The sequence below is a fragment of the Falco biarmicus genome, chromosome 1 (assembly GCF_023638135.1).
Source record: "Falco biarmicus isolate bFalBia1 chromosome 1, bFalBia1.pri, whole genome shotgun sequence".
Classification (NCBI taxonomy): Eukaryota; Metazoa; Chordata; class Aves; order Falconiformes; family Falconidae; genus Falco; species Falco biarmicus.
This window is the reverse complement of record NC_079288.1, coordinates 20,854,627-20,882,600: the sequence shown is the minus strand read 5'-3', so window position 1 is coordinate 20,882,600 and position 27,974 is coordinate 20,854,627. Positions and strand designations below refer to the sequence as shown.

The window sequence follows — 27,974 nt, the reverse complement described above, 5'->3', positions numbered from 1 at the left end:
AAAAAAGGAAAAAAAAAAAAAAAAAAAAAGAAGAGACACAGTGGTGGGTAACTTCCGATCCAGAAATAATCCGCTGCCAACCTCCTCCCTCCATCAGGTGATGCCGGGGGCTCTCCACCCCCCCGCGCTTGGTGCCCACAGGTATGAATGCACAGCCCAGGACCTCCAGCCCTGGCACCCCGTTGTCCCCGCAGAGGTGACCTGGCTGAGGATGCTCTGTGCTGGGCTGGGACATGGGGGGCCCTGGGCTGGGGGGGTCCCTTGGGTGAGCCAGAGGGGCTGGGAGCTGCCGCCAGCGCAGGGTGACCAGGGAGGTGTTGGGTTATGGCATCAGAAGGCACCACAGAGGCTGAGCCTGGCTCTGGGCATCCCTGATGGGCTGGCACTGGGAGACACAGGCCAGGTACTGTTGTGGGTGTTCCCACCCAGGCTTGGCCCCCAGGGTGGTGTGAAGCCCCCACACCACCTCCCAGTTCCAGAGCCACATCCCAGCACTGGGGGGGGGGTTGGCAGAAACCCCCTGGAGGTCCCAGCAGGGCTGTTGGACAGAGGGGGCCAGCACTGGCTCCACAGCTAGGAACAGAGGCAGGGGCAGGCAAGGTCACAGCTTGCTGGGCACCCCCAAACTGCCCCTGCCTGGGGGCCCCAGGGGATGCTCCTGTGGCAGACATTACTGTCACCGTGCCCCAGGGCCCACGCCACAGGGAGCAGGGCGAGCCCAGCATTTGGGGCTGGGATGTAGCAAGCAATGGGGACAGCAGTGCCCTGGACCTGTGGCCATGAGGTTCCAGCCCCCCCAGCTGCTGCCCTCCCCTCCCGCCTCACCCAGCATCACCCACAGTGTGGGGCAGTAGGCTCTGGGTGGGGAACCCGCCCCCCCAACACCCCAACAGCCCTGGAGTGGCAAATCCCTGAACCAGCACTCACCTCCAAAATTGTGCAACCGAGTGCAGCAAAGACAGGGGGGTTGCCTTTGGGAAGCCCCTGCCTGCCACCTCCCTGCTGGGCTCCTGGGGGGGACGGGGCATCTCCCCATTTCCACCCCCTGCACAGCAGGACCCACAGCACCATCCTGCCCTGTTCGCCACTGGACACGCGCACACACGTTGAGGTTTTGACCCCATCCGTCTCTTCCCCCTGGCTTGACCCCCTTGCTGCCCCCTCACTGCGGGCTGGCGGTCAGGGGGACCACGTGTGTGCTGATGCCTCCCCTGGGAAAACCAGACGGTAAAGGGCAAGAAAAGAAAAAGGCCCCCGGGGGTGCCTTCCGACAGGGTGGACGTGAGATGTGCAGAAGAGGGAACGCACAAGAGAGCGCCAGATGCGGGTCTCCAGCCCCGGGGAAGCAGCCGGCATGGTGTGGCATGGTGTGGCGTGGCACGGCGTGGCAAGGTGTGGCACAGCGTGGCAGCCCCCTCCCTCCCACCCCCTCCCCTCTGCCCCTGCGTTAAGCGATCTCTTTGATTCTGCGGATGTAGTTGTGAAGCTCTTCAGGGTCTTGCAGCCCCATGTCCTGGCAGACCCACTCCAAGTCCTCCTCATCAGCGATGGGGATGGAGTTGTAGGCCAGCTCGTCGGAGGGCAGCGTGGCGAAGGTGGTGAACTTCACCCGCTTCCGTTTGGAGGTGGGCGAGTTGAGCGGGTCCTCGCTCTGGTCCCGTGTGGAGCCCCCTGAGGAACCATCCCCACGGCCATGGACCTGGCTCTGCACGCTGGTCTGCGAGCTCCCACTGCTGTGGTGGTCCCCGTGGCAGCAGGTCTGGACATTTTCCAGCGGGTTCCCAGGGCTCTCGGGCTGAGGGGAGAGGTCACTGTGAGCCCGCAAGGGCTGCCCGTTGCCCAGGAAGACCCAGTGGTGGGAATGGTCCATGTTGGTCTGGCCTTCAGGAGGGATGCGTTTGTGCCGGTATTTCAGCACAAAGACAATGCAGTTAATGAGGAAGACCAAGATGGCCAGGCAGAAGACACCCAGGAGGGCGTACATGCCTATCTCCAGGTCCGTCAGCCCCCTGGTCACCTGGACAAAGCCAGTGGGGATGGTAGGGAAGTCCTCGGTGGGATGAGATGCACTGGACATCCTACTGTCCTCGCTCGGCTCCGCTTTCCTCTCCACCTCTGCCCGCAGGGTGGTGCTCGCCCCTGTCTCCACCAGCCCTGGCTTGCTGGGCACGTGGTCGTAGTCATAGGTGGGGTCCTCCTCAGACCCAAAGTGGACCCGCACGCTGGCCAAGGCTGTGAAGAGCACGCTCTTGCGCTTGGTCTTCTGGCAGCTCTCACAGATGACCAGCTCAGCCCGCAGCAGCTCCCCTGCACCCTCGCTCTCCGCCACCACCAAGGGGAATGCCCGGTCCTGGGTCACCGAGACCACCTTCTCATCCAGGCTGCTCACCACCAGGTTGTAGTCCTTGGGGTCATAGAGGGAGAGGGGGGCCGTGGTGCCGTCGCTGTAGGAAATCCACAGGCTCAGCAGCGCTTCCTGCAGGACCAATACAGGCACCGGTTGCCCAGCACGATGCCAGTCCCACCTGCACCTGTTTGTCCATCCCTCCATCCATCCATCTCTCCTTCTTTGCATCCTCTTCCCCATCCAACTCACCCTTTATCCCTCCATCATCCATCCAACCATCACCTAGTTTTCCCCTTTTGCCTGTTCTCCCCTCAGTGTTCCCCATGCTTGCCCAGGCTCACCCCAAATCTCCTCCCCAGAGGTGCCAGATGTGGCTACCAGCACTGGGCTGGGAACCGTACAGGATTTCCTCCAGACCCCTTTGTCCTCATGGTTGTCCCCTGACCCTGGGCTGGGCAGGGTTGGTTCATAGTTCTGCGTGAAAGTTTCTGGGGTGCTTTGGGGTCACCAGGGTGTCTGGAGGACAGCGGGTGCTGTGGGGGCCTGGGACAACTGTGGGCAGGATCTGGGGGGGGGGGGGGCGTTGCAGATGGAGCCCTCACCCCACCCCAACTTTCCCACTGGACCCCCAAGCCTGAATGCAGCCTCCTGGCCTCACCTGCTTGAAGAAGCTGAGGGTCTGCTGCACGGACGTTCGGGCAATGATGGTGTGGCTATTGCCAGGGCTGGGGTGGAGGGACAGCGAGAGGCTGGAGACCACCTGGGCCTTCAGGTCCGTGATGCTGACCTTCTCCTCTGCCACCGTCACCAGCGTCTCGCCCAGCACCGCCTCCACGAGTGGGGACACAACCTGCAGGGGATGAGGGTACCCATCACCGCCTGCCCCCCCCAGCCAAGCTGGCAGAGGTGGGGAAAGGTGGCTGGGGGGTACCTTGAAGAGTGTGGTGCCCGGCTCCCTCCCGGCCAGTGTGAAGCTGTCCACCATGTGGGCCACCCGTGGGTCATCCACACGCATGAAATCGCTGACCAGGTCGGTGACCTCCACCAGCCAGTCGGGCCCTAGCATGGTGACCACCTGCCCCATGCCCTCCGCTGCCGTGGTGTGGAACTGGGTGAAGACCTGCAGTGTGGCATGTTGGTACTGCAGGGCACAGCCCCGGCTCTGCTTCCGCTCCTCTTCATCCTCCTCGTGTTCGCTGTCCCGCACCGACCTGCGGGATGGGGCAGTGGGTGGGCAGTGCTACCAAGCTCCCCGCTGCCATGGCTCTTCAGCCCCCACAGGAAAGGAGAGGGGTGGCCGGGCAGGGAGAAATGCAAGATCACCAAAAAAAAATGATAGCTCCTGGCCACAAGATGCCTCGTTGCCCATGAGGTCTCTGAGGGCTTTAGCAGCACGTGGTAACAGGGTCGCCAGCATCTCTGCCACCTAACCAGCTGAGAGGACAAGATATCTCAGGTTGGGATGGACAGCTGGAGTTCTCTAGACCTCAAAACAGGGCTAACTTTGGATTTTGGCCACTCCTGGCCTCATCCAGGGAAGTTCTGACCATTGCCAAGGATGGATGTTCCCCACCAGCTCCAGCATTTAACCAACCTCATTGTGAAGTTTTCCTCCTTCCATACAAACGTGCAACCTGCATCCGTGTTTGCTTTTCACTGAGGACCCCTGAGATGACTCTGGCTCCATCATCTTTAAAACCCCCTCATTATGTAGCTGAACAAGCTGAACAATTAGACCACTACCACCCACCTTCACCTTGCCTTCTCAAGGCTGGACAGACCCCAAGCACGGTGGCTCTGCAGCACCCACCTCCTGTCCGGCAGGATGGGCACCCTCCAGCCCTTCACTTGGCTCAACCGGGCGTCTGAGAGCTCGATGTGCAGTGGCAGTTTGGGCACCCACACCGTCATCTCCAGCGGGGCAGAGAGGTGCTCATAGGTGAAGGTGACCCGGGCGCTCATGGAGCCCCGTGACTCCTTCCCGCTGACGAAAACGTAGTCGCAGCTGCTGGAGACCTGGGGGAGAAGTGAGGGTGGGGGGTTGCAACGGTCCCACAGACACACCAGAGATGCTGGCAGGAGGCTGCCTGGAGAATGGCAAGTGCTGGAGGAGCAGATTTTCACCCGACATGTACACGGTTAAAGGTGGCCCCGGGAACAGGGATGCCCTCTCCTCCATGAGATGATGCTCAGAGGCGTGGACCTGCACACACCACCTCCATAATGCGAAATTCCCCCCAGCCCAGGTCCCCTTGCCAGCCCTCGCCCACTCCCACCTGCACCAGGTACCTTCACTTGGTGCCTCAGTTTCTCTTTGGCCTCTGTACTGAATTGTACCTCTTCTCTGTGCTCGAGCTAGAGGCACCCATGGGTGCTCCACAGAGGCTGCAAGTTACTCATCCTGCCCCAAAATCTCCTCCACCCATGCCCAGGAGACAGCGAGCACAGAGCAGCCGTGTGCCTGTGTGCCCGTACCCACTGGTGCCTTGTCCCCGTCCCTCCTGCTAACCCCAGAAAAAGCTTCCTAGAGTCCGTCTGAATCCTCATGTTCATCTTCTCACTCTCTTTCTCATTTAATTTCCGTTTATGCAAATGCTATTAGTTAAATTTGCTATAAAACAAATATATCCTGTGGGGGCCACTTATTACCGACCGAGCCGAGCCAATTAAGGAGCTAAGAGGATGCCACTGCAGCATCGCCTGAGCTTTGGCCGAGGCCACCAGAGTCAGCAGCTCCTTCCCAGGAAGGGTGGCAAGTGACAACCTGGCCGAGGGGACACCAAGCCCCCACCCGGTGCGGCCCCCTGGCCCAACCTGCCCACACCATCAGGGATTGCGTCTAGGTTGTTTGCTGCTGGGGAAAAGTAAAACCCATTTGCTCAGCTCATTTGTACAGTCGCTCTCAGATGCACTGAGCATCTCAACAGCATAGAAGGGTTTATCTCCAACAAGCCACGTGGATTCGCTGATAGCTGATAAGGGGTTGAGTCCATGCTTCGTGGTAGCTGACAGCAGAGGTGATGGCATCACTGTGGGCTCTTCCCACCCTATGTTTGGGTACCTGTGGTCATTCAGCTGCAGGAACTTTGCATTTCCAAGCCCATGAGCAGGGCCTGACTTCTACAAGAGCTCCATGTTTCGACTGCAGGAGCATGCCACAAGGTGCCCGTGGTCCCTGGGACCGGTGGAGGAGGCAGAGCTCAGGACCCGGGCTCCTCGGGAAGTCCCCAAGGCATGGAAGTGCGATGCAGGAGGGTTTGTTCCTTGTTTTCCTATCAGAGATACCAGCTCAGCACATCTGAAAAGACAATCTCATCTCTGGTGGGGCGGCATGTGAATAAAGATGAGCTCCTGGGCAAACCCTCCAGCAAAGGAGCGCTCTGGATATCGTGCCATTTATCACTATAAATATGATGGGCTGCTGATTCCATTACCTTAGCTAATAACCCCCCACCCCCAGAATTTTCTTCTTGGGACCACTTGCTTTGCAATCGGGGGGTTTGAAACTATGACAACAAAGAAATCCCGGCACATCAGGCCTGTCCTGATGATGGAGTGACTGCAGATTAGCTTTTAAATGAAGTGCACGCTTGTTCAGAGAAACTTCCCGGATTTGCAGCAAGGCATCGGGAAGCAAGAGGCTGAGGTCTGCCTGGGCTGCGAGCCAAGGCACTGCTGGCTCCGCTTCTGTGGCCAGGAGCTCCCCTCTTGGCACGGTCTCAAGCATGGGATCAAAAGGACACATCTTCTCCAAGGCCCTCTCAGGAGTGGGGAAGAACCTCCACAGCTCGCGGCACCACCCCATGTTGGCCAGCCAGGGGTCCTGGCAGTGGCTGTGGGTGACCAAGGTCCCTGAGGCTCAGTCCCACTGAGCTGACTCGCTTCTGGTGGGTCCTCGAGTGGGTGCGGATGGTGAGCTCCTACGAAAGGTTCACATGGGCAAGTGAGGTTGAGCATGTCCCATTGAGCATCGCTGGCAGCAGAGGTGGCCCTTCCACTCCCTGCATGTCCCTCAACACATACGCAGCCCCCAGTGCCACCACACAGCAGGCAAGGGGGATTATTTCTATGCCACCTTGAGTGATGAGGTCCCCCCCCTCTGGGTCAGCACAGGCAGGCACCCTGTATCACCACAGAAGGGGACGAGGATGACAACCCCCGCCTGTGCTCTCCCACCACCCTTCACAGGTGGCTCTGACACCTTCACAGCCATGTCTGCACCAGGTCTAGGGCACGTTCCCTCCACATTACACACGAGAGCAACCACCACCAAGCCACAAGCAGCGTGGGGAAAAGCAGCTCCCCAGCCCTCCTTCGTGTTAAATTATTTACAGTAACAGATAGCACATCCCACTATGTAAGCTTTGATTTATGTAACAGGTTTATAGCCCTGACACCGTAATCATACTCCCCAATCTCAGCAGGTAACTGAGAGCTCCCTCAGAAATGAAGCTCCAGCACAAACACAAAATAACTCAGCAAGAAATTGCACGGGGCTCCAAGCAGCAAGCAGGAGGCAAGCCGGGGCCGGAGGGCTGCTCCATGCATTATTCATCCCAGCTTGTGTGCGTGTGTCTGCTCCCCCCCAGGTCTGGGGACAGTGTGTAAATAGATTTATGAGTAGAAAGGCAGCACATTAAACAGTTTAAGTGTCTTGGAGTCCATCCTGAAGTGTATTATTGCTCCAGTGTTTTACCACGCTGCGGAGGACCGGTCTCCATAAATTAGACCCAGTGCTGTAAATCGCACGGATCGGAGCTTTAGTCAAGAACTTGGGTAAACAGTTTGTGACTGTCACTGACTGTCACCCACCCATGGACCACTGGGGAGAGCAAGTCCCAACGGGGCTGGAGCTCTGCCCATCACCCTGGCTCGGCTGGGAGAGCAGCTGGTGGCTTCTGGCAAAGATGGGGAGAAGGGGATACATCCCCCAGCCTGAGGGACAAGGGGGAGCCCCCCAGCATGGCTCCTTGCCTCTGCCCGACACACCAGGGACGTGGAGAGGGTGGGCTGGCTGGGTGCATGCAGGGAGAGGGGTGGGAGGTGTTTGGGAGAAGGTAACAGTGTCTAGGGGTGGGTGGATGGATGGAAATGGTGATAGGATAATACAGGCAGGTGGATAGATGGATACATACGCTAGGTTAACAGTTGGACTGGATGATCTTAAAAGTCTTTTCCAACCTAAATGATTCTGATTCTGTGATACAGGGATAGAAAAATGCATATGGATGAATGGGTCTGGTGATGGAAAAATCATGGCTGGATTTGAGGACCGACTGCTGCCTCGATGGCTGGGGCAGATGCGAGGGCTATCGCAGCTGCTGCAACAATGAGCCTTTTGCATTCATCTAATCAGCATCTCTCCCATGCAACCCATCTTGCCCCTCTCCCTCAGCCCCTCTCTTCCCTCCGTGGTCCCCAAATGCCCAGGTCACCCCCCCACCCCTCACTGGGGCCAGCCCGCAGCCCCAGCCCGAGCTCACCCTGGCATCCGATCCAAATGGGAGATCAACGTCACCCAGAGGCACGAGTGAAGCCACTGATGGAAACGTGCAGCTCACATCGCAAGGTGACAGTATTTCACCTTATCAGTCCCAAGTGCTGCAATCATCCATAGTTATCGCTGCTGCCTGGTGCCAGCCTGCACAGTGCCGAAGCATCCCATGGCATCTCCAGGGACAGTGACAAAGTCTCTTGTCCTTCTCCCAGCAGATCCCAAGGAGAGGCAGACATGGACTGAAGCCACTAAGGGGACGATGCTTGGGATGGGGTGGGCTTGTGCAGCACAAGCCACTAGCCAGCTAGTCAGCTAGTCAGCCACTAGCCCCAGCTCATCGAGCTCCAGCCTGCACCACTATTGGGGTCAGCACCCCTGGGAGAAGCTCAGCCACTCACAAAGGTCACAAAAGCCCCCTCCCCACACCCACCTTGATGATGTCTTCATTGTTGGACTTGCACTCAACCATAGCCGAGACATCCACAATGACGCCACTCAGCTCAATGGCGATGACCTTCACCGGAATGGCCACCGTCCGCCCCGTCAGGATGGCCGTGTTGATGATTTCTGTGTCCTGAGGATGGGGTGCAAAGAGGATCGTCACATTAGAGGGCAGCCTGTCTCTCCAGGGTTAGATCCTGGTTGGTCCATCTCCTGCTGCAGCCCTGGCGTAAAGGAGGACCTGTGGGTGGGTGGGTGGGTGGGATGTATGGATGTATAGGCGTTATGAAGCAGACGGGCTGGTGGGAAATGGCTCAGGGAGACCCAATCCATCACCAACATCAAAGCAGATAAGCTAAGCAGAGGGCAGAGGAACTCGCTTACCATGGCCAGGGGCACGATGGCCCTGATGTCCCTCTGGATGACCGTCAACTCTGTCACCACCTTCTCCAGATCAGGCGGGGGGTTGCGGCCCCGGTAGTCGATGTGCCACATGATGCGGCGTGTCACCGACTGGCTGGTGAAGTTCTCCATCTCAAAATCTAGCTGCATGATCTCAGAGGAGGAGTCTCCGTCCCTGGGCAGGGGGACAGGAGGGGACGCAGTGAGCTGGATGCCCTGGCTCCCACAGATGCCCTGGGATCAGTGCCAGGCGGCCCCCTCTAGGGATGCAGAGCATCCCCAGCGAGTTTCTTCTCGGTGTCCCTATGCCTGCCAAGGGGACCGCGCTGTAGGTGCCACCACGATGCTTGCTGCCAATCACAGCAGCTGATCCCCTGCTCTGCCACCAGCGGCTGCTCCAGTGGGAGCCTGCAGATTCCCATGGGAATCTTCCCAGTGGGAGAGAGAAATGTATTTCACTGCCTCTCCCCAGGAGGAGAAAAACCTCGGCGACTCAAGCCGGCACTCTCCCAAGGCTGCCGGGTGATATCACAGGGTGAGCATGTGGCCATGGTCCCTGGGGACAGTGGGTGGCTGCAGGCGCTGCCCTCTGCTCCCTGGCTCTGTCTTCCCGGCAGTGTGGCTGGATTTACTGCCCTGGGCTGCTCCCACCTGCCCACTCATCATCTCCAGCGGGTCAAACCCCAAGTGTGGAGGGCAGCATGCTCAGGGATGGCAAGTAAGTCCCTATACAAGAGCTCAGTCCAAGCCGCTGACTTTGCAGCCCCTTCCAAAGGGGAACACGGAGGGAAACTGAGGCACAGGAAAAGAGGTTCAACCACAGACAGCAGATGGGACAACACTGAATTGTGACTCAGAGCAGGGCTGCCCCCCAGCCTGCATGGGCAGCCATGGGGGTGCAGGGGGTGGATGGCCAGGGTATGGGGGAGGTAGACAAGACCAGCTGGAGATAACAGCTCTGAGACCACCAGCTCATCAAAACCCCACGCATTTATTGCTGCTGCTGCTGAGGACAGCGGGACCAGGAGCTAATGGTCAGGGAGCAAACTCTGGGGCATCCCCGAGGCAGGATGGGATGGAGAGGCTGCGCGCTGCCAAAGCTGGCACATAGTGCTAGTCTAAGGGGATGAGGGGACTTGGCAGCTGGTGTCCCTTGTCCTCTGCATCACAGCTTGGACACAGCCTGACAGCAACGGCATATATCACTCTTACACCCCATCCCTAGGAGCAAACCTCCCCAGGTGCCATCCTGCCTTCCTATTTTTGCATCCAACCTGCAAATCCCTTGGGGGGACTCAGGGTTCAACCCTCCTCCCCCCAAGTCAACTTTCTCCATTGCTTCCTAAAATCAGAGCATCCCCAGGGGACACCTCAGAGCCCTTACGAACAGCAGAACCAGCAAAAGACCGGGGGGTGAGGAAAGGTGAAATCCCTGCAGCAAGGGAAGCCGGGACCGGCTCTGCTGTCATCTCGCAGCTATTGAGAAGGTCCCATCGATGTGGGGGTGCTGGATACAGTGGGTTTCTCTCTGACACATGTCTAATGAGTGAAAGGGAGCAGAGAAAGAGGAGAACAAGAAGCTGGGGCTGCTCCAGGCCATGGCAAGCCCTGCTCCCACAGCAGGGACAACGGGCTTGGCAGTGGAGCTGCTGCGCAAGGGCTGGCGGGGTCCTGCTGGGACTTTGCACCCCCAAGGCGGCTACAGGGGTGCAAGGGAAATCGCCAAAGGCCACCCAATCTGAAGAAGGGGATTTGGCTGCTCCCTGCCTCTTCCAATGCAGAATTATCAGATACAGCTGGGAAAAGCCAGGTTCAAAGGCGAGCCAGAGCTGCGGCTTCATGCCAGAGGTGGTTCGGCACTGGGACTCCTTGTCACAGGGTGTCCCCAGGCATCCCAGGAGCCTCACCAGGGGACAGCCACCATCTTCTGCCCTCCCCAAGCATCATCTGCTCTCAGCCACGGCAGACACAAGAGCTGGGCTGCTTAGATTGGGGGAATAACTTAGGATGCAGCTGCTGGGGTGCAAAACATCCAAAATTAGCTATTTCACACCAAAGCTCAGAGCCCTCACCCCCTCCCCGCCCAGCTGGCACTGCCAAAAGCCCCCAGAGCCCTGGCAAGGCAAATTTCTCCGGCTGCACCGCCTGGAGGGCAACACGGCTTTGAGTCATTCATACTTTCCATTCCGTTAATATTTGATGGAGTTGTTTGTCTAAAAGGTGATTGTAATCACTTTAAATTCATCCGCCGTCTCTAACCTTTCCAGGCTGATTTGAAGCGGCGGTGGCAGACAGGAGAGGGGGAAGGGGGAGCGGAGGGGATCTCGCTGCCGGCTGGCCTGGCAGCCACGTGCAGGGGCACTGGGGTGGCCATGAGGAGGATGAGGGGACTCGTGGCCCCTGGGGACACCCCAATGTCAGCCACAGGGCTGTGGGCTTAGGTGCTGCAGTTGCATTGTATATCTGGAAGCAATGGTGTGGGGTAAAGGAAAATCCACCCTCCAAGTAAGCCATTTGTAGGGGTTTTCTGCAGATAACTTTTGAGCTCATGTTCAAAGCAGAGCTGAGGAACTCCATGAGTTTGTCCCCAGCTTTGCTCGGTTTTGGGGTGAAGGGCAGAGATATGAGGAGATTTCCAACACAGAGGGCAGAAACAGCTCAAGTGCATCAACTCATTTTAACCTGGCTCCTGAAGACACTCGTCTCCCTTTTCCCAGAGACAGAGTGAGATATCACAGCCTGGGAACAACTGCTTTCCAGTACTGAAGTGTTTTTCCTGTACTGGACCCCGTGCCCATCCCCTGCCCTTGCTCGCCAGGTCCTGCCCAGGTATCCCCATCCTTGCAGCCTCCATGCGCTCACAAGCCAGAGTTCCACATCTCCCCTTCTCCAGGCTGAGCAGCCTCTGGGTTTTCAGCTTGGCTTTGTGGGTCTTCACTCCTTCAGAACATTCTCATTTCTGTCCCCTGGACTCTCCTCAACCAACCCAAGTCTTTCTCAGAGCCACAGGAACTGGCACTGTCCTCATGTTGAGCAGGGCAGAACCATCGCTGCCCGTCTCGGGTGCTACCTTGGTTCATGCTCCCCACCCACCACTCATCCATCACCTCATGGTCCAGACAGGACCTTGCCTGGGGACTGCTCTCTACTTTCACCCCAAACTGGGGGATCCTCCTTGGCTTCACAATTCAGCCCCAAAATCCACCAAAGATGCCCACCAGCATCTGACACGGCCAGGCGATCCCAGCTCAGGGATGCAGCTGCTAACTGGTACCGATAACTCACGAGCTCATTGCTTGACCCCAGCTTGGTCGCCTGTGCTGGCCACAGAGCAGATCCCACCTGAAGGCATCACATCACACAGCCCCGGGGCAGCTGCCTGCCTGCCCACCAACCTGCCCACCTCGGGCCACGAAACCCACCTTCACCTGCCCTTTTCACAAGCACAGTGCCGGCAGAGGTGAAAAACCACACGCAAAACCAAGCCCCTTCCCCCATCAGCGTAGGACCTACCCCAACCTCAGCTGGGCTGAGGGTTTGACCCCCAAATCGCTCATCTCCCTTCAGTGCCTCCATATCTCCCAGTCCAGGCTGCGCACTGCCGTGCCTCAGTTTCCCCTGCCAGCACCCACACGGCGCCGCAGCCAACCCAGGGTGGGGGCAACGGGAAACCAACCCAGGCCAAACCCAGCAACCTGCCCAACCCCACCAGTGCTGGGGGGCAGGCAAGAGGGGGGCCCTTACCTGGGCCCAGCACCGTCCACCCTGGCCACATCGACGGTGGCGGTGGAGTGCTTGCCACCCGTCAGCAGCTCCGAGCTCACCAGCCACTGCCCGCTCCTCGACTTGGTGCTGAGCAGGTTGACACCCTTCTTGGCCTTCACCCTGTGGAGAGTGACAGTCAGGGCTGGACCCTCACACCTCGGCACCCCTGGACCCCCCCGGGCACCCTGCAGGGTGGGATTTTTTGCCCCTGATCCCTCCTGGCTGTCAGAAACATCACCCAAGTTGTCAGCAACAACCATGGGGCTGGGCCCACCCCAGCCTCCCTTTTTCATAAAATGTTGTCCCTCCATCACCCCTCCAGCAGGATTTTGGTCCCCCAGCCCCAGTGCTGCCCCCCAGTACAGTAGCACCCCTGTGGGGCTGAGCATCCTTGAGGTGAAGGGCAGGAAAGCCTGGAGTGTGGTGTCCCCTGTGCCAGGGGCTCACTGCTGGCCCGGTAGCCACAGGGGCACTTGTAAATGTCCTTTGAAGAGATGTGGCCGGGGCTTGTCCCTCCATCCTTAGGGACACACAGCAAGGGGGTCCCCCACACACCTCCCTGTACTGGGGTGCTCAGCACCTCCTGCCCACTGCCCCATTCTGCTCCCACCCTGGCTCTGAGGCAGGATGGGGGGCACACTGGGAGACCCTGCTCACTCCGCATAAGCCACATGGCCATAACACACTTTGTCCCCAAAGTGGCTGGGAACAAACCCACATCTGCTGGTGGAGCCCTAATCCCAGTGCAACTGGGAGAGCACAGGGAGGGCGAAGGCAGCAGTCCATACTGGCAATGCAGAGATGGAAATCCTGGATGGACAGCCCTTCTCTTCCCTCCGAGAAGCTCCCACTGCAAAGCCTCCAACCAGCTGCTCCTCTGCCCTCCCTCACCTTCCCAAAGCCCTGCCAGACCCGGTCTAGCCCCTGGCAGGTCCCTTAAATACAATACGCCCTCCTCATCCTCTCCCTCCTGCCCACGGCTGCCTTTGCACAGCCCAGGCAAAACGACCACCCCCTCAAAAGGTGGCTGCTCCCAGAGGGGGGGCAGCCCCAGGACCTTACCTAAGCGTGAAGTGCTCCACCGTGGAATTGGACATCAGGTAGAGGAGGATGCTCAGCACCTCACCCGGCTTGAGGGGCTTGTCGGGCAGGCGGATGAAGACATTGCCGTCCAGCCGATGCTCCTGCATGGGCTGCCCGGGGGGGGGCTGCAGGAGGCTGACGCTGCCGATGCGCAGCAGCGGGTGCTGTGTAGGACCCTCGGTCCTGGCCCCCCCGGCCCCGCGGCGGGGGACCATCTCCCCAAGGCACTGGCCAGCCCCGTCGGGGGCATGCAGGGTGTAGTACAGCTCGGCTTGCTGGCTCTCGCCCGGCACCTCCAGGCTCTCAGGGCTTTTCCGCCTGCCCAGCGGCACGGCCGGGGGGCCGAACCAGGCGTGGGGCAGCTCTGCCTGCACCAGGCACATGGCCAGGCTGCCCCGCAGGCGGCAGGAGCTCTTGATCTCACGGGCGTCGCGGAAGGCATGGAGCCGCACGCAGGGCAGCCGGTCGGTGACGTCGAAGTCATCCCAATCCCGGCCTGCTACGTAGAAGAGCACTTGGACCACGGGCTGGTTGGCCACCAGCCGGGGCTGGATGATGAAGGCGCGCACCTTCCAGTTGACGGTGAGGCGGTCGGGGACCTCCAGGGTGCTGGAGGGCTGCAGCTGCTCCTTGGGCAGCACCAACCCCGTGCTGAAGGGCCCCAGAGTGACGTTGAGGATGGGCAGCTCCTTGGTCTGGAAGACGACGAAAGGCTCGGCACGTTGCAGCGGGGCACTGCCATTGCCCACCGGGCTGGCTCCCACCTCCTTGAGGAAGAAGGCCAAGCGGGTGTTGGACAGGCGGTAGCTCACAGGCAGCATGATGGCACCAGGGGGCTCGGCGGGCTCGGGGCTGGGGGCTGGCCCCTTGGCGTGGGCTGTGAAGGGGATGGAAAGTGCAGGTTAGCACAGGGTGTCCCCTCCAGAGCATCTCCCGAGCCCCAGAGCAGAGAGAACAGACCCAGGTGGGAGCAGTCCAGCCCCACAGCAAGGAGGAGCTGGTGCTTCAGCCCCCAGGCCCCTTGCAAGGGCAGCAAGAGCATGGCTGGGATTCTCTCCTGTAAACCAAAAATGCAGACCACCTTCCCAGGACCTCAGGCATCACTATGCATCCCAGCAGCCAGCTCCAGTCTCACCAAACCCACCTTCGGCATGGGATGCGGTGTCCAGCAAGGATGGACTTTCAGGAGCTGCCCAAGGCTGGGCCAGGGCGTGTTGAAGCCACGTCCAACCTCAGCATTGCCCCTGGGGAGCCCAAAGCGCTGGTCACCCAGCCAGCACCCATGCCACGACAGGGGCCAAAACACCACAGACCCACTCATAGAAACAGGGAATAACTGGCCACATCCCTGCTTCCAAATGCGGGGAGAAAGGGAAGCCGAGTTTCTCCAGAGGCTTGATCCCCCAGATCCCCCAGGTATCTATGATCAAGATTGTCCTCCTGCTTTTAGCTCCCAGATCACAGGGGGAAGGTGGCTAAACTGACTCCTCCACCCCAGACCTGCTTCGTCCCCATGGGCTGCCTGTGAGGGTGGTATCACAGCTGGTCCATCACCCACCACCCACCTAGGGGTGCCACCCACACAGTGCTGTCCCTATACACCAAAGCTGGCCCAGCCCTGATATTTCCAGGCATGGACATGGCCTGGTGGAAAAGTGATGAAGATGATGTTGGTGCCATTTTCTGCAAACCCCAGCAGCACCCAGACCTGCTAACCCTTAGGAAATCCCTTTGGTCCTTCATTTTGACCATTTTGCTTTACAAAAAATGAATGCACACCAGGCAGGCATGGCACAGGCAGCATGCAGTGACTGCTGGCCATATGTCCCGAGAGCCACCGCTGCTCAAGCCCCTCGAAGGACCCGGCCACCCCTCTGCTGCAGCCAGCGGAGAGAAAACCCCTCAAAATCTTTCTACTAAAGCAGATGCTGCAAAAGGCGGTTGGTGCGGAGCCGGGCCGGTGGCACGCGCTGTGCCGGCAGCTGCGGGAGCCTGGAAGACATCTCAAGGTCTTTGCATCCGCCAGCGGCTGTCAGCAATTCCCAGGAGGCCTGGGTCCCCCCCCCCCCAGCCCCCTTCAGCTCTCTGCCAGCCCCCTGCACCCCCTGTTCCTGGCACTGATTGCAACCGCTCCCAAGGGGCTGCCAAGCAGGAGAGCCCAAATTACTGTGTCAAACGACGGCGAAAGGTGTGGATGTGATGGCTCGGCTCCCAGGAATGGCTCAGCCTTATCCCCAACGGGGGCTTTGGAGCATGCCAGGACCCCAGGGCTTTCCCCACCTGGGAGCATCACCTTGGGCGGTGCTGAAGGGGAAGTGGGACCCTGCAGCCCACCCGGGGAACTCTCTTCTGCAGGGCGTGGGGGAGTTAAGCAGCTTAGAGGGCTCATAAAAGGATTAGTACTCGATACAGGGACGATACAGGGACGGGCAGCATCCACAGCTACGCTGCCTGGGATGAAACCTGTCCACAAGCCAGGCAGAGAATTCCCTAGGGCTGGGTGGATGCCGGGGACACGCTGCCGGCATCACTGGCGTGGCCACCGTGCTGGCACTGCTGTGGGCACAGCTCCAGTGCCCGCCACACTAACCCTGCTCATTCCCAGCTGCTGAGCCCGTCCCACTTGCCATTTTCCCACCTCCTGGAGAGCCAGGAGCTGCAGGAGAGGTGCCAAGCCCCAGAAAGCACCCATAGGTGCCTCTCTACTCAGAAATGATGACCAGTAAGGGGCTTTCTGCTCCTCCAGATCATGGAGATTGCTTTCTGCTGCAAAACGTGAAGGTTTGCATCCTCCCTGTATCCCGGTTAACCTACTCACAGCTGCTCCTGCCATCCCCAGCAATTAGAAAAGGGGATTTTTTTCCAAGGCGTGAGATTATTTGCAGATAAGGATCCACCAGCTGGAGCAACACCAGCCTGGCTGCTTGGGTGAGGGACTGGCAGGACCAAAGGAGGCATGGGCAGCCAAGGAAAGCGGCTATGGTTAGCTGACTCATTGAAATAGCATCAGCCTTTATCCCTTAAAAACCTCCGGGGTTTGGGGAAGGATCACGTCATTTCATGAAAAAAACCCACCCCAAAACCACCCAACTCTATGCCCAGCATGGCCCTGCGCAAAACCCACCCTTGGGATGGTGCGAAACGCCTGGTGTCACCCCCTGTCCCTTGGGTGGGGAGACGGCAGAGCCTCTGTGCTGCCCCAGCGAGGACCCAGCCCACACCCACCAGCGAGGGGCACCCACTGCTACCCACCACACGGGGAAGGCAAAAGCAGACAGTTTTTAGTCTGTAATTTGGTCCCCAGCCCCAGCTCATGGCAGAGACCACCAGCAACCAGCCCCTTCCTCCTTGCCCTGGGGATTCTCCGAGAGCAAATAATGGTTGCGCACGAGGGGCGGTGGGAAAAGCCCCTCTCCCCTCTGCAGCCGGACAGGGCTCTCAGACGTGCGCTGGGGACGCTGCCTGACTCCGATAAGGCACCGTGGTCCCCAGCCCTGCTACAGTGGGGACACTTGCGGTGGCCCCAGCACTGAGCCCACACGCAGACCTGCACCCCGGCCATGCCAGATGAGGGAAGGGAGTGGGGACAAGCTGGGAGGGAGATGAATGCGACGGTCACGATTAGTTCAGCGCAGGCGGACTGCCGGCACCCAGAGAAGCTATTTCCTTCCACAGACAAAATGCATTTAAATGATGCTATAATCTGTCGCCGGGAGGGGGACGGGACCGGCGCCTCTGTTCCTTGGTCATAAACTAATCCTGGCAGGAGAGGGTCTAACCCAGCCGCATCCAGCCTGAAGTGGGTGCCAGGAGGGTGGATCACAGCCCAGCCCGAGCCCCTGTGCTGCAGAGGGATGGAGCGTGGGGAGGGAAGGAGAAGGGAGGAAGGAGATGCACGGATGTACGGATGCATGGCTGCTGGCTAAGTAGCAAGGAAGAAAGGATGGATAAGGATAGATGAACCGGCAGAGAGAATGGATGGATGGAAGGAGATAGGCAGGTCAGAAGTGGCTGGACAGCAAGAGAATAGCTGCAGGAAGAGGGAAAAGAGGTGCTGGATGGAAGGAAGGATGGACAGCACAATGGCTCAGGAGATGGGAGGAAGGGAGGCAGGACAGACAGCACAACAGTTCAGGAGATGAAAGATGGATGGAAGGATGGACAGACAAGCAAAATAGCTCAGGAGACTCTAGTCCCCACACCACTGTCCCCAGCTCCTGTCCTGGTTTCTCGCAGCCTCCAGGAGGAAAGGATGGCTGTCATGCCCCCACATGGGGGGACAGAAGGGTTAAACCCTGGTCACTGGCTCTGCTCTGCAGCCCGCTGTAGCTAATGGGATTTGTAGCCCCTGACCTGCATTCCCAGCTTTATTAGGCTGGCGCAGAGGGGACCATATGGTCCTTCCACCCTCCCAGCTCAGCACCGCAAGCAAAAAAAGCAGATCTCTGTGTCTGGCCAGGCTCTGACCAGCCCGGGGGCTGTCTGGACCACCCCAGGCTGAGGAGCCACGCCAGCCCCACAGTGGGATGGGATGGGATTCCCAAGTATCCCCTCCTTCCCACCCCCCAGTAGCCTGTGGGGAGCCGGGGTGACCTGCAACCCATGGTGGGGAAAGGGGGGAAGAGAGGGAGATGGAAACACACAACTGCCAGCAACCTCCTCACCAAGCCCCCACATCTGCCCAGCCAGATGTGCCCCACACCGGCTGCAGTGGCACGGCCAGATGGACTGAGCTGCTCCCACCGCCCGCGAGGACACATGGGGACAGCCCCAGCACCCTCCAGCCCTGCCTTAAAATCAAGACGACCCTCCCCAGGCCAAGGGGTCTTGCTGTTGCAAAAAGGAGCACAAAAAGCACCTGCCCATCCCCACTTCAGCAAGGACCCCATGATGGGGTTTTGGTCACCACCAGCCTGCTCCGTCCATCCGTCCCCCCACACTTAGGGATGCTGGGGTCAGACAGACTGATGGACACACGGGAAAAGAGGCTGACAGCCAGACTGGACGGAGCTATGGCCAGCAGGGGACACCGGCTCATTCGCCTTCCTTCCTTGCCCTGAATCCCCAGCAAATGGGGCACGGGGGGAGCACAGCTCAGCCCCTCCATCCTGCCTCCACTGCAGCCCCGCCAGCCCTGTCCCTGCTCCTACCCGCCATCCTGAGGCTGAAGAAACTACTCCTCCTCCTCCTCCTCTTCCCCTTATCCGGCACCGATAGCCAGCGCTGAGCTCCAGCTTAGCTTCAGCTGTCTGCTGTAGGGGAGCTTTAGCCACGCTCCAGGGGGGATCTTTATCCTGGCTTATCCCATAGGACATGGTGGGGGGCTCCCAGCACATATATCCCCACTTAGCAGGGGGAAAGCATATAGGAAAAGCACTGGAGAAGGAGGGGAGGTTTGAGGTCGTGCCAGGAGGGTTAAAACCTCTTGCAGCGTTAACAGACGGCTCTGGGGGCTCGGTGCATCAATGGAGTGCACACAGCTCCACACCAGCGATGCGAGACACTGGCCTCAGCTCCCCCAGCTCCTGCCAGGCCACCACCACTCACCGTGGCCGTAGCCCACACCAGCCCATCGCAGCTGGGCTCCCATGGTGGTCCCGCTTTGGAGCAAGCTGGGAAAGTTGCCCATAAAGCAATGACTTGAGCTGACGTGATGATAAATACACGGGAAGGGCTGTGGAGAGGGATGGCGGAGGGTGGCAGGGAGCTGTGTTACTATCCCTAGCAGAGGGCTTCACACTGGCTTCAAACCCAGCTCAGGAATCCTTTGGAGGGGTTTTCGTGGTCACCGGGATTCCTGGCCATGGGATGAAAAGGCCAGTGGGATTTCATCAGTGGTCCAAGACACCCACTACAGGCCCTGGGATCCTGCAAACCACAGCAGCCCAAGGCACAGAGAACATCTCCGGTTCTCTGCACCTGCAAGAAGGGGATGATGCTTCTCCTGGACACAGGGCTGCCAGCGCTGCCAGCAATGGCAGTACCGCTAGTGCTCCTATTCTGCCCAGATCCAGCCCCATATCAGAGTGGCAAGTTGATGATACTACCCCTGAATCAGGGAGATGGTGGCAGGACATGCTGCTGCCTCAGTTTCTCCAAAATGGGACAGCACCCAGATGAGAAAATGGGGTGACGGATCTGCCTGAAATGCTAAAAGCCAGGGGACCACAGCAAAACCCTGCAGCCCCCAAGGAGGAAGCCCAGCCCAGCTGTTCCCCGCCAGGCCCCCAGCACAAATGTCCCAACTGCTGTTCCATTACAAGGCAGCCTGAAGCCACCCCGCTCCGTCGAGCATCCTGCAGGTCCCTGGCTGAGGCTTCAGAGCCCCAAAACCTGGTGATCCAGTTTTGCCCCCACAGCCCTCAGGGCCAAGCACAAAGGGGAAACGTGGGCAGCAATGGCTCCAAATGCCAGAGATGTGCCACATCTGGAACTCCCAGGGATGTCCCCCACCTGAAGCTCCCACATCTGGATGTCGCAACAGCTGGAGGCTCCAGCTAGAGGCAGCCCCAGCTCCCAGGGAAGGGCCAGGCTCACACACCATCTCTCCACCCATCCTGGAAACCGGCATTGCACCTATCCCTTTCCCTCCCCGCCCCGCAGCACCGATCCCCACCTCGTTACCCTCCCAGACAAGTGGGGTCAGCACCTCCAAACACCCTAAATACCAACAGAAAGCAAAAACTGAGGCCACCACCTCCACTCAAAACTCAGCCAGCCCCAACACAAGCCCCGCTCTGCTCTGCACTTCCACGCAGCCAGGGGAAAAAAACCAGCCAGTAATAAAACACAAGCTGAAATTAGAAAATACAGGCAGGCCCCTCATGGAAACCTCAGAAATGTCTCCCAGCAGCCAGAGCCTTGGAAATTGTTTTCAGTGACATAAAAGACAACAAGCTCTCCCTTCCCTCCGACACGCCAAGAGCCTCCATATCCAGTCCCAGCTAATTGGAACTCAATTAAGTGAGTAATTGTTACAAATGTAAAATTACCTTCCCCCAGCACGCAGCGGTGAGATGCCCCAGCTGTGGCCACCAGGAGGAGAGGGACATGGGGACTGTCCTGGCCCCCAGCCCTGCCCACATCTGCAGCAGTGATGGGGGCAAAAAGGGCTGGGAAGCCCCATGGTACCAAGGACCACAGCACTCAGCCCAGGAGGTTAAACTGATCCAGGCTTCCCAAAACCAGCCTGGGACAGGAATCGAGTGGGTGCTGGCGAGGAAAAGCATATCAAGTCTTCCTGTGAGCTGCCGTGTTGCCTCAAGAGTGGATTCTCTAGTGTCTAATACAGGGTTGTGCTTCTGCCTGACAGGCACTGCTAGATTCTCCTTTCATTTAGGTCCTTAAGACTTCTCCCCCTGCAAAAGGTCCAGCCTGGCTTCACAGGCAGAAGCAATAAAATAAGAAATGCTGGTGGGACTCAGCCCCGGGCCAGCACACTGCCTGTATTTCAGGACCAGCAGCACTAAGCAAAAGGGAACCATCCCAGCGCCGCAACAGGCTGCAAGTGCTGAGGTCTGCATTTCCCCCAGGAAATTATTAAACGGGGGGGAAGCAAGGAACCTAGAGGAATAAATAAATATGACCTAAATGGGATGTGCTGTGCAGAAGCACAGCCTGCCATAAATTCCTGGAGCCGGCAAGGCTTTTACGCGGCAGCTACTTTAGAGCAATTTCCACAAATCATGGCAAGGGACAGGCTGGGGGACGGGGAGGAGAAGGCCTTTACAGAGAAGGAAGAAAAATGAAAAAATTAATTAAAAGGGGGGGAAAAAAAAAAAAAAAAAAGACAAGGAATTGCCTGACTATGAATGTCCACAGGGATGCCCAGGGGCTCCAAAAGGCTGCAGGAGGTGGGGGGAAGCTGCCCTGGGATAAAGCCAGCAGCCCCTGAGCTCCCAGCATGTGTTGTGGTGGGTCCTGGGCTGGGCCCCCAGACACACCAGGTTCCCCCCATGCCGGGAGCTGGGAGCAGCCCCTCAGCAGCAGGCAGGCACAGATGGCTTCCCCAAATAACACCTCTGGGGAGCCAGAAGTGGGAGGACAGGCAGCAGGAGAGAGCCCTGAAGGGTGGCCTGGGGAAGCAGGGACAGGGACAGCACCTCCCGAGGGAGAGGCCCCCAGCACCACGGTGTTGGGGTGGAGGCGACGCGATGACCCCCCCAAAGCCATGTGTCCTGCTTGGATCCCCCTTGTCCCCTCCCACCACAGCCAGGAGCAGGAACATCCTCCCACCACACTCCAAATCCAAACGTCCAAACACCAAATATGCTCCCCGCCCCCCCCCCCGCCCCCCCACTGCCAGCCCAGGCTGTTTCAGACTGATTAGACGCCGATTAATTTTCACCCCTGATGACGTGTGTCAGGCTGCGTTCAGAATCAGAGCAGGATTTAATTCCAGAGGCACTTAAGGAGCATGAGGAGCCACAGATCAACCCAGACCCCAGCAACTGGGGCTGGGGTCCAGCATCAGCCCCAGCCCCCACCCAGCAGCCCCAAAAGCAGGGTTGGGGACAAGCCCTAGGCCAGGGATGTCACCAGCTCAGGACTTTGCCACACCATCGAACATGCATGGCTTGAATCTATCCCCTTCCTTTTTTTAATTTAGCTGGTACCTGGAGAGGAGCACATCCAGCAGCTGCACCGAGCTGGCAGCAGCGGGTATTGCATTTTCAGTCTTATTTATCTCCAAGAGGGAAAGCATAGCTTTTCCTTAATGAAAAATAAATTAAAAATTAATTCATTCTCAACTTTTTCTGGGCCTGGGGAAGAGCCCAGCCTGCCCAAGCCCATTTAATCAAGGCAAAACCCGCCGTGTTAACTCTTGCAGGGGCTGAGAGGTGACAGCAGCTGCAAGCGAGGGAAAAGCCACCCCAGCATCACCCACTTGGGCTTTTAGCAGAGCTATTGAAAAATCAAGGACAGCAAATATGGTCCAAGTGATGGGAAAATGCTCGCTGGCAGGAGATGGCAGCTTCATCAGAAGATTGCGAATCGCCTTGATTATGGTGCCCTCCTGGGAGGCCAGACCAGCAAGCGAGGGGCAAAGGGCTCAGCACCCAGCTGGCAGGAGGGATGGGTGCCCAGCTGGGAGCAGCAGCAGATCAGGCAACAGCTTAAGAAAAAGGAAGGGACTAGTCCCCAGGAAAGCTTCTGCATCCTAAACTTGGGATGTTTATGTGAGAGGTGATAGCCCATAAATCCCCCAGCCTGGCTTGTGTCCCCCTCCCAGGTGAGGAGCCACATCACATGTGGCTGGAGGACCCTGTTTCTCCCAATTTTCAGAGAAACAGGGAACTCCGGCTGCCTCTCCCCTTGGCAAGGAGCACCAGGACCTGCCTTACTTCGCACCATTGAACCACATCTCCTGCTGGCATCGCATGCAAACAAACTCCCCAGGCAGGACCCTGTCCCCAAAGGCACCAGCGGGCTCCCAGGCCCCCCTGTCACAGCACATCCCACCCCAGAAGCAGCCACCTCCCTCCCTCCCCGGGGGGCTGCTCGTTAGCAGAGCCATGTATGTAATAATAAAAGAGTCTGATTAGATTAGCAAAAGTGACCTTTTCCAGATGGATGGGATGCTCGTACAGCGGCAGCGACAGGCGCCGCGCAGGAGGGGAACACACCGGCAGCTTGCCGATTCCTCCACACACTCATCACGGGCTATTTTGGCCAGATAATTGCAGGAGCCAAAAAAAAAAGCAGGTTATGGCATGTAAGCACCCCTTCCCTCACACATCATCTCCCCACATCTTCTGGGACAGGCCACATCCTGCTGCCCACCTCCCTGCTAAAGCCTAGAGGTCTACAGGAGGGGATGGAGCTGGGATGTGTCAGTTCAGTGTTGGGGATGCTCTGCAGGGACCCCCAGCTGGGTTGGTTTTTCCTTTCCTCCTCTTTCTAGGATGCAGATAAGCTGGGCGAGGAGGGACCTCTGCAGCAGGTCACAGTGGGATGAATTAAATAGCAGAACTTAAAATACCCGAAAAGCCAGGTTTCCAAAAACTGCTGAGCAATCCCCAACCAGGGGGTTGCTGCCACCCGAGACCCTGCCTCGGTTTCCCCAGCAATGCAGCAGGGCTGAGCCTGGAATGCAGCATCCTACATACACATGCACACACAAAAGGATAGTTCTGGCCAAGGGTACCAAGGCACCTAATGCATCTTGAAATCCCCAGGGCCAAATCCTGCAACTGATGCTTACCAAAACAATCACTCAGAGGATTTCCATCACGCTGCCAATAGCATCCCTCAGCCTTTTCTCTTTCCTTAGCAACACCAAGAGGACAAAAAAGGTAGAAGAAAAGGCAATTTCCCAGTGGGGTGTCCACTTTCACACCCCCAGGTCCTAGTGCAAGCATCCTGCTGGGATTTACAGTATCAGGGTTGGGGGGAGATGAAGTGGGCCCTGGGGTCACACAAGGACAGCCTGGAGCCGAAGCCTTTCGGCCTCAGGGTACCCTTGTGTGACCCCCTTTTCTGCAGTACCCAAGGTAAAACTTGTGCTAGGTTTAACCCAGCTCAGAGGTGGATCCTGTCCTCCCACCTGCCTGCCACGGCAAGGAAAGATCCTGTTGCCCCCACTCTGCTCCTAGCTGGAGCTCAGGATGCTCAGCTGCTCTGGCCCCATCAGCATGGCCGGGATGGGGGCTGTTAATGAGCAAACACCCGGTGTACATTCCTCCTTCAGGCTTGGTGTAGTTCCCGGTTCGGCAGCGAGTTATTGCACATCTCCACCTGCTGGTCTGAAAATCCCTGAGCCGGGAGATGCTCTGAGCTGAAAGAGGGATGGGGGGTGGTCCATATCCTCCCCCCACAAGGGTTGGGGTGTGCTGGATGGAGCCCCCCACCAGGGATGGAGCCATGGGCCACAGAATCATCCTTCACCCCCAGCCCCACACCTGGGGCTTGCCTGTGGAGGGAACAAGCTGTGGGAGTTACGGGGAGAACAGCGTGGCCCCGTCCCCACCGGCAGCAGGATGGAGGTGCTGGGGCTGTAGGATCCCAAGCCCGCCTTGCGTGCTGGGGCAGGTGCTGAACAACCCTAGCACCCCTGGACCAAGGCATCTGGGTGAGTGCTGCCTCCGGGAAAGGGGAAACTGAGGCACACTGCAGGGACAAGGCTCAGCAGAGAGAAGACACAGGAGTCCAGGCTCAACGCCACGGACAGCAGAAGTTGTTTTGCAAACCGGTGGGTAAATCCTCGTCGTGCCGCATCCCAACAGGCAGCACGACCGCACCGAGCACACCCCACTGGCACCCAGCAGCACGCCACAGCCTCGGGGTCCATCCATCTGTCCCTCCCACAAGCCCTGAGGCCACCCTGGGGCCATTCCACCCCAGAGGGGCCAAAAAAATCCCTTTCTGGAAGCAGCTGATGTGGGGCCAGCGGCCAAGTGGCTCCTGCAGCTCCCAGTGCTGGCAGGGAAGCGCAGCGGGGGCAAGGTTGGCACTGAGGGTTGCTCCTAAAGAAAAACAAGGGAAAACAGAATAAAATACCCCAGGCAGGAGAGCAGGGCGCTGCTTCACAGCCGGCTGACCCCCGCTGCCAGCCTGAGCAATTTGTAAGAAAGGCTGGGAGAATTAGGAGCTCTCAGTCTCTTTTTCCGGCTCCCTCCAAGACCTTTATTTGTCCGGGAAAGGCCAAAGCGGCAGCGAGGGCAGCTGCACATCCTGAAAAGAGCCTAAAAACTCCTGGCAGAGGCTCCTCTCTCCACCGGCACAGGCATCCTCCTGGCAGCGCAGCGAGCCCCAGCCCCACAGCCAGCACAAACCACCCTCGCCCGCTTCATGCTGTCGGCATCACCGCAGGGACCCCCCTCCCATCGCATCCCCCAGCCCAGGGGCCACATTCTGTCCCGGTGTAAACCTGAGGCCTGACACACCAGGCTTGTGGTGTCCCAGCAGCAACAGAGGAGCTTAGAAATGCCCGGAAGGGGATGGGGAGTGGGGGGCTGCATCCAGACCCTGCACTAGAGGTGATTCCTGATGGATTGCTTGCCAGGGATATTTCCCATCGTCTGCCAGCAAAGCCAGCAGCCGCCTTCAGCAGCGCACCCGTGGGGAAGCACCGACCCAGACGGCTGAATCTCATCCAGGCAAACTGAGGAGCGGAAGGAGATCCCGCTTCCCTGCTGGCTGCCAGACCCCTGCCCGCAAACCCCCTGACCTAGTGGTCCCAAAGAGGAGAGCTCTGCCAGCAAACCTTGCCCAGGCAGCACCCCGGGAAACACCCAGGCTCGGGGGGCAGCATCTCCCACCCCAAAGGATGCTACGTAAAGTTGCAGTGCTTGCCAGCCTGGAGTATCTCTGTTCCAGCTTCTCCATTGGGGTCAGAGGGTTTTTTTTAAAGGGTGGAAACACACTGCCAGCTCCCCACAATGCTCCCAGCATCCCCCCTCCTCCTTATTTCACCACTGTGGGAGAGCAGCTCCTCAGAGAAGCTCCGGGAGCTGCAGATGCGGGAGAAAGCCCTGTCTGAGCCCCAGAAGTGCCTTGGCCACTGGCTGCCGGTGCAAAATGGAGCTGGGCACAGTCCAGGGATCCCCTCCAGCTCCTGGGGGAGGGTCTCATTTGAGCTGGGCAGAACAGCCCCCAGCCCCTGGGACATTCCAAGCCCGCAGCTCAGAGGCAGGCTAGCAGGAAGGCTCCAGGTGCCCGCCCTTCCCCCCTGCCCAAACTGCAAGCAGCCCCTTGCTTTCGGCCCAGCCAAGCTGGCTGCCAGGGAAAGCTGCTTTGGCCAGGGCATCTGCGGGGCTTGGGTTTACATAGAAGCCATCCAAAAAAAACATCCACGGAAACCAGCCCTGTGTGTCCCCGGGGTGCATGACCCCTTTTTGGCCTTCACCAATAAAAGCCCCCAGCAGCAGGTGCCAGCATCCCCAGGGCTGCCACCGGGGCGGGCCAGGATGTCACCACACGGCACAGCAGCGATACGGATGCGACTCAGGGCAAGTCAGCGCAGACAGCTGGGGCCCCCCCTGCCCAGGCAGCAGGCAAGAGCAGCACCGCCAGCCCCAAAAGCCATGGAAGGGGGGGTCAGAAAGAACCAGAGGGATGGCAGAGGCTGCACCCCCATCCCCACACCCCAGAATGATGCCACCTGGGCAGCACTTGCCCCGTAACTCAGCGCAGACCAGGAAAGTGCCTGGGTGCGGGGAGGGGGGGAGGGGGGGCGGCAGGATAAGCGAGTGGATAATAGCAGATAAAGCCCCTGATCCTCCTGCTAAAGCAGCTCTACATTAAGGAGACATGGGGCAGGGGGGGTTAGAGGGGACCAAAGCCCCCTCGTCCCATGTCCCCCCCTGCCAACCTGCTCCCTGCCCAGGGAAACAGCCTGCTGCAAGCGCTTGCAAGCACAAGCTGTCATTTTATTAAGACAGGAATAAACTCTAATCTTTACCCATTTGGGGGGGGCACACAGGACCAGGGGAAGTGGCAGCTGCCGGGGGGGGTGTTGGATTTTCGTATGTCCCAGCTGGGCACAGAGAGGCAGGCGCTGTCTCTGGGAGGGGGCAGACGGGGCTGGAGGGGGGAGATGGGTGCAAATACACACGCACACACCCCATATTGCAGACACACACATAATATATATATATTGCCCCCCCCACCGCCGCCGCCCCCGCCCGTGCAAGCGGCACTTACCGGGGAGCAGCAGGGAGCAGAGGCAGCAGAGCAGGGTGGCCGGCCCGGGGAGCATCTTCTCCGGAGAGGCCATTGCAAGGTGGGGGGCAGCCAGAAAGGCGGGGGGAGGGGGGGCCCGAGCCACACCCGTGGCAAAAAAAATAATAATAAAAGGAATCCAAACCAAGCACCAAAAAAACCGCAGAAATCCCCTAAATCCAACCACGTGCGAGCCGGGAGCAGCAGCCAAGAGCGGAATTGGGGGGGGGGGGGGGGGGGGGGGCGACTCTGGTTGGGGGGGGGGGCGGCTTTGCCCGCCCCAGCTCAGCGAGCAGAGCACCCCATCTCCGGCCCCCCACCCCTCCCCACCCCAAACCTGCCGCAACCCCCCCGCCTCCCCAGTGCCTGCAGGGCGACCGGGGGAGCGCCCAGCCGACGGGGACGGGTCCCCCTCCTCTTCCTCCTCGGGAGCCGGGGCGGGGGGAGCACGTGTAACCCCCTCCCGCAAAAAAAAAAAAAAAAAAAAAAAGAAAAAAAGATGTGCTGATGAAGGATGATGCTGCAGGGCTAGCAGGTCGCCAGCCCCCCCATGCACAAGAATAAAAATAAGATTTCCAAGCGCGGTTCTTCAAAAATAAAAAAAAAAATAAAAGCTGAATTAAAGCCCTCCCCCCCCCAGGAAAAAAAAACTCAACCGTAACAAAAAAACACAACCCGAAAGAAGCGGGTGAATAATTAATCCCAAGCAGATGCAATTAATCAGCGGCAGGAGCGGCTCGGCGGCGGAGTCCCCGCATCCAAAGGCAAAGTTTGGGG

At 58.8% G+C, this 27,974-nt stretch overlaps 1 protein-coding gene across 2 annotated transcripts; it reads right to left on the bottom strand.

Annotated features, from left to right (window-relative positions):
- Nucleotides 1-40: 40 nt before the first annotated feature.
- Nucleotides 41-27,610, bottom strand: TMEM132E (transmembrane protein 132E). Of its 2 annotated transcripts, none has more exons than XM_056326716.1 (9): nucleotides 27,180-27,610; nucleotides 13,515-14,412; nucleotides 12,432-12,572; nucleotides 8,670-8,862; nucleotides 8,275-8,418; nucleotides 4,158-4,363; nucleotides 3,279-3,558; nucleotides 3,006-3,197; nucleotides 41-2,476 (listed from the first exon to the last, which is right to left on the bottom strand). In XM_056326716.1, exons 1-9 carry the CDS (start codon nucleotides 27,250-27,252, stop codon nucleotides 1,448-1,450), a joined length of 3,156 nt encoding a protein of 1,051 aa, XP_056182691.1. In that variant the 5' UTR covers nucleotides 27,253-27,610; the 3' UTR covers nucleotides 41-1,447. The 2 variants fall into 2 exon arrangements, with proteins under 2 accessions (XP_056182691.1, XP_056182690.1); XM_056326715.1 differs by lacking the exon at nucleotides 27,180-27,610 and adding an exon at nucleotides 23,096-23,191.
- Between the last annotated feature and the right edge of the window lie 364 nt (nucleotides 27,611-27,974).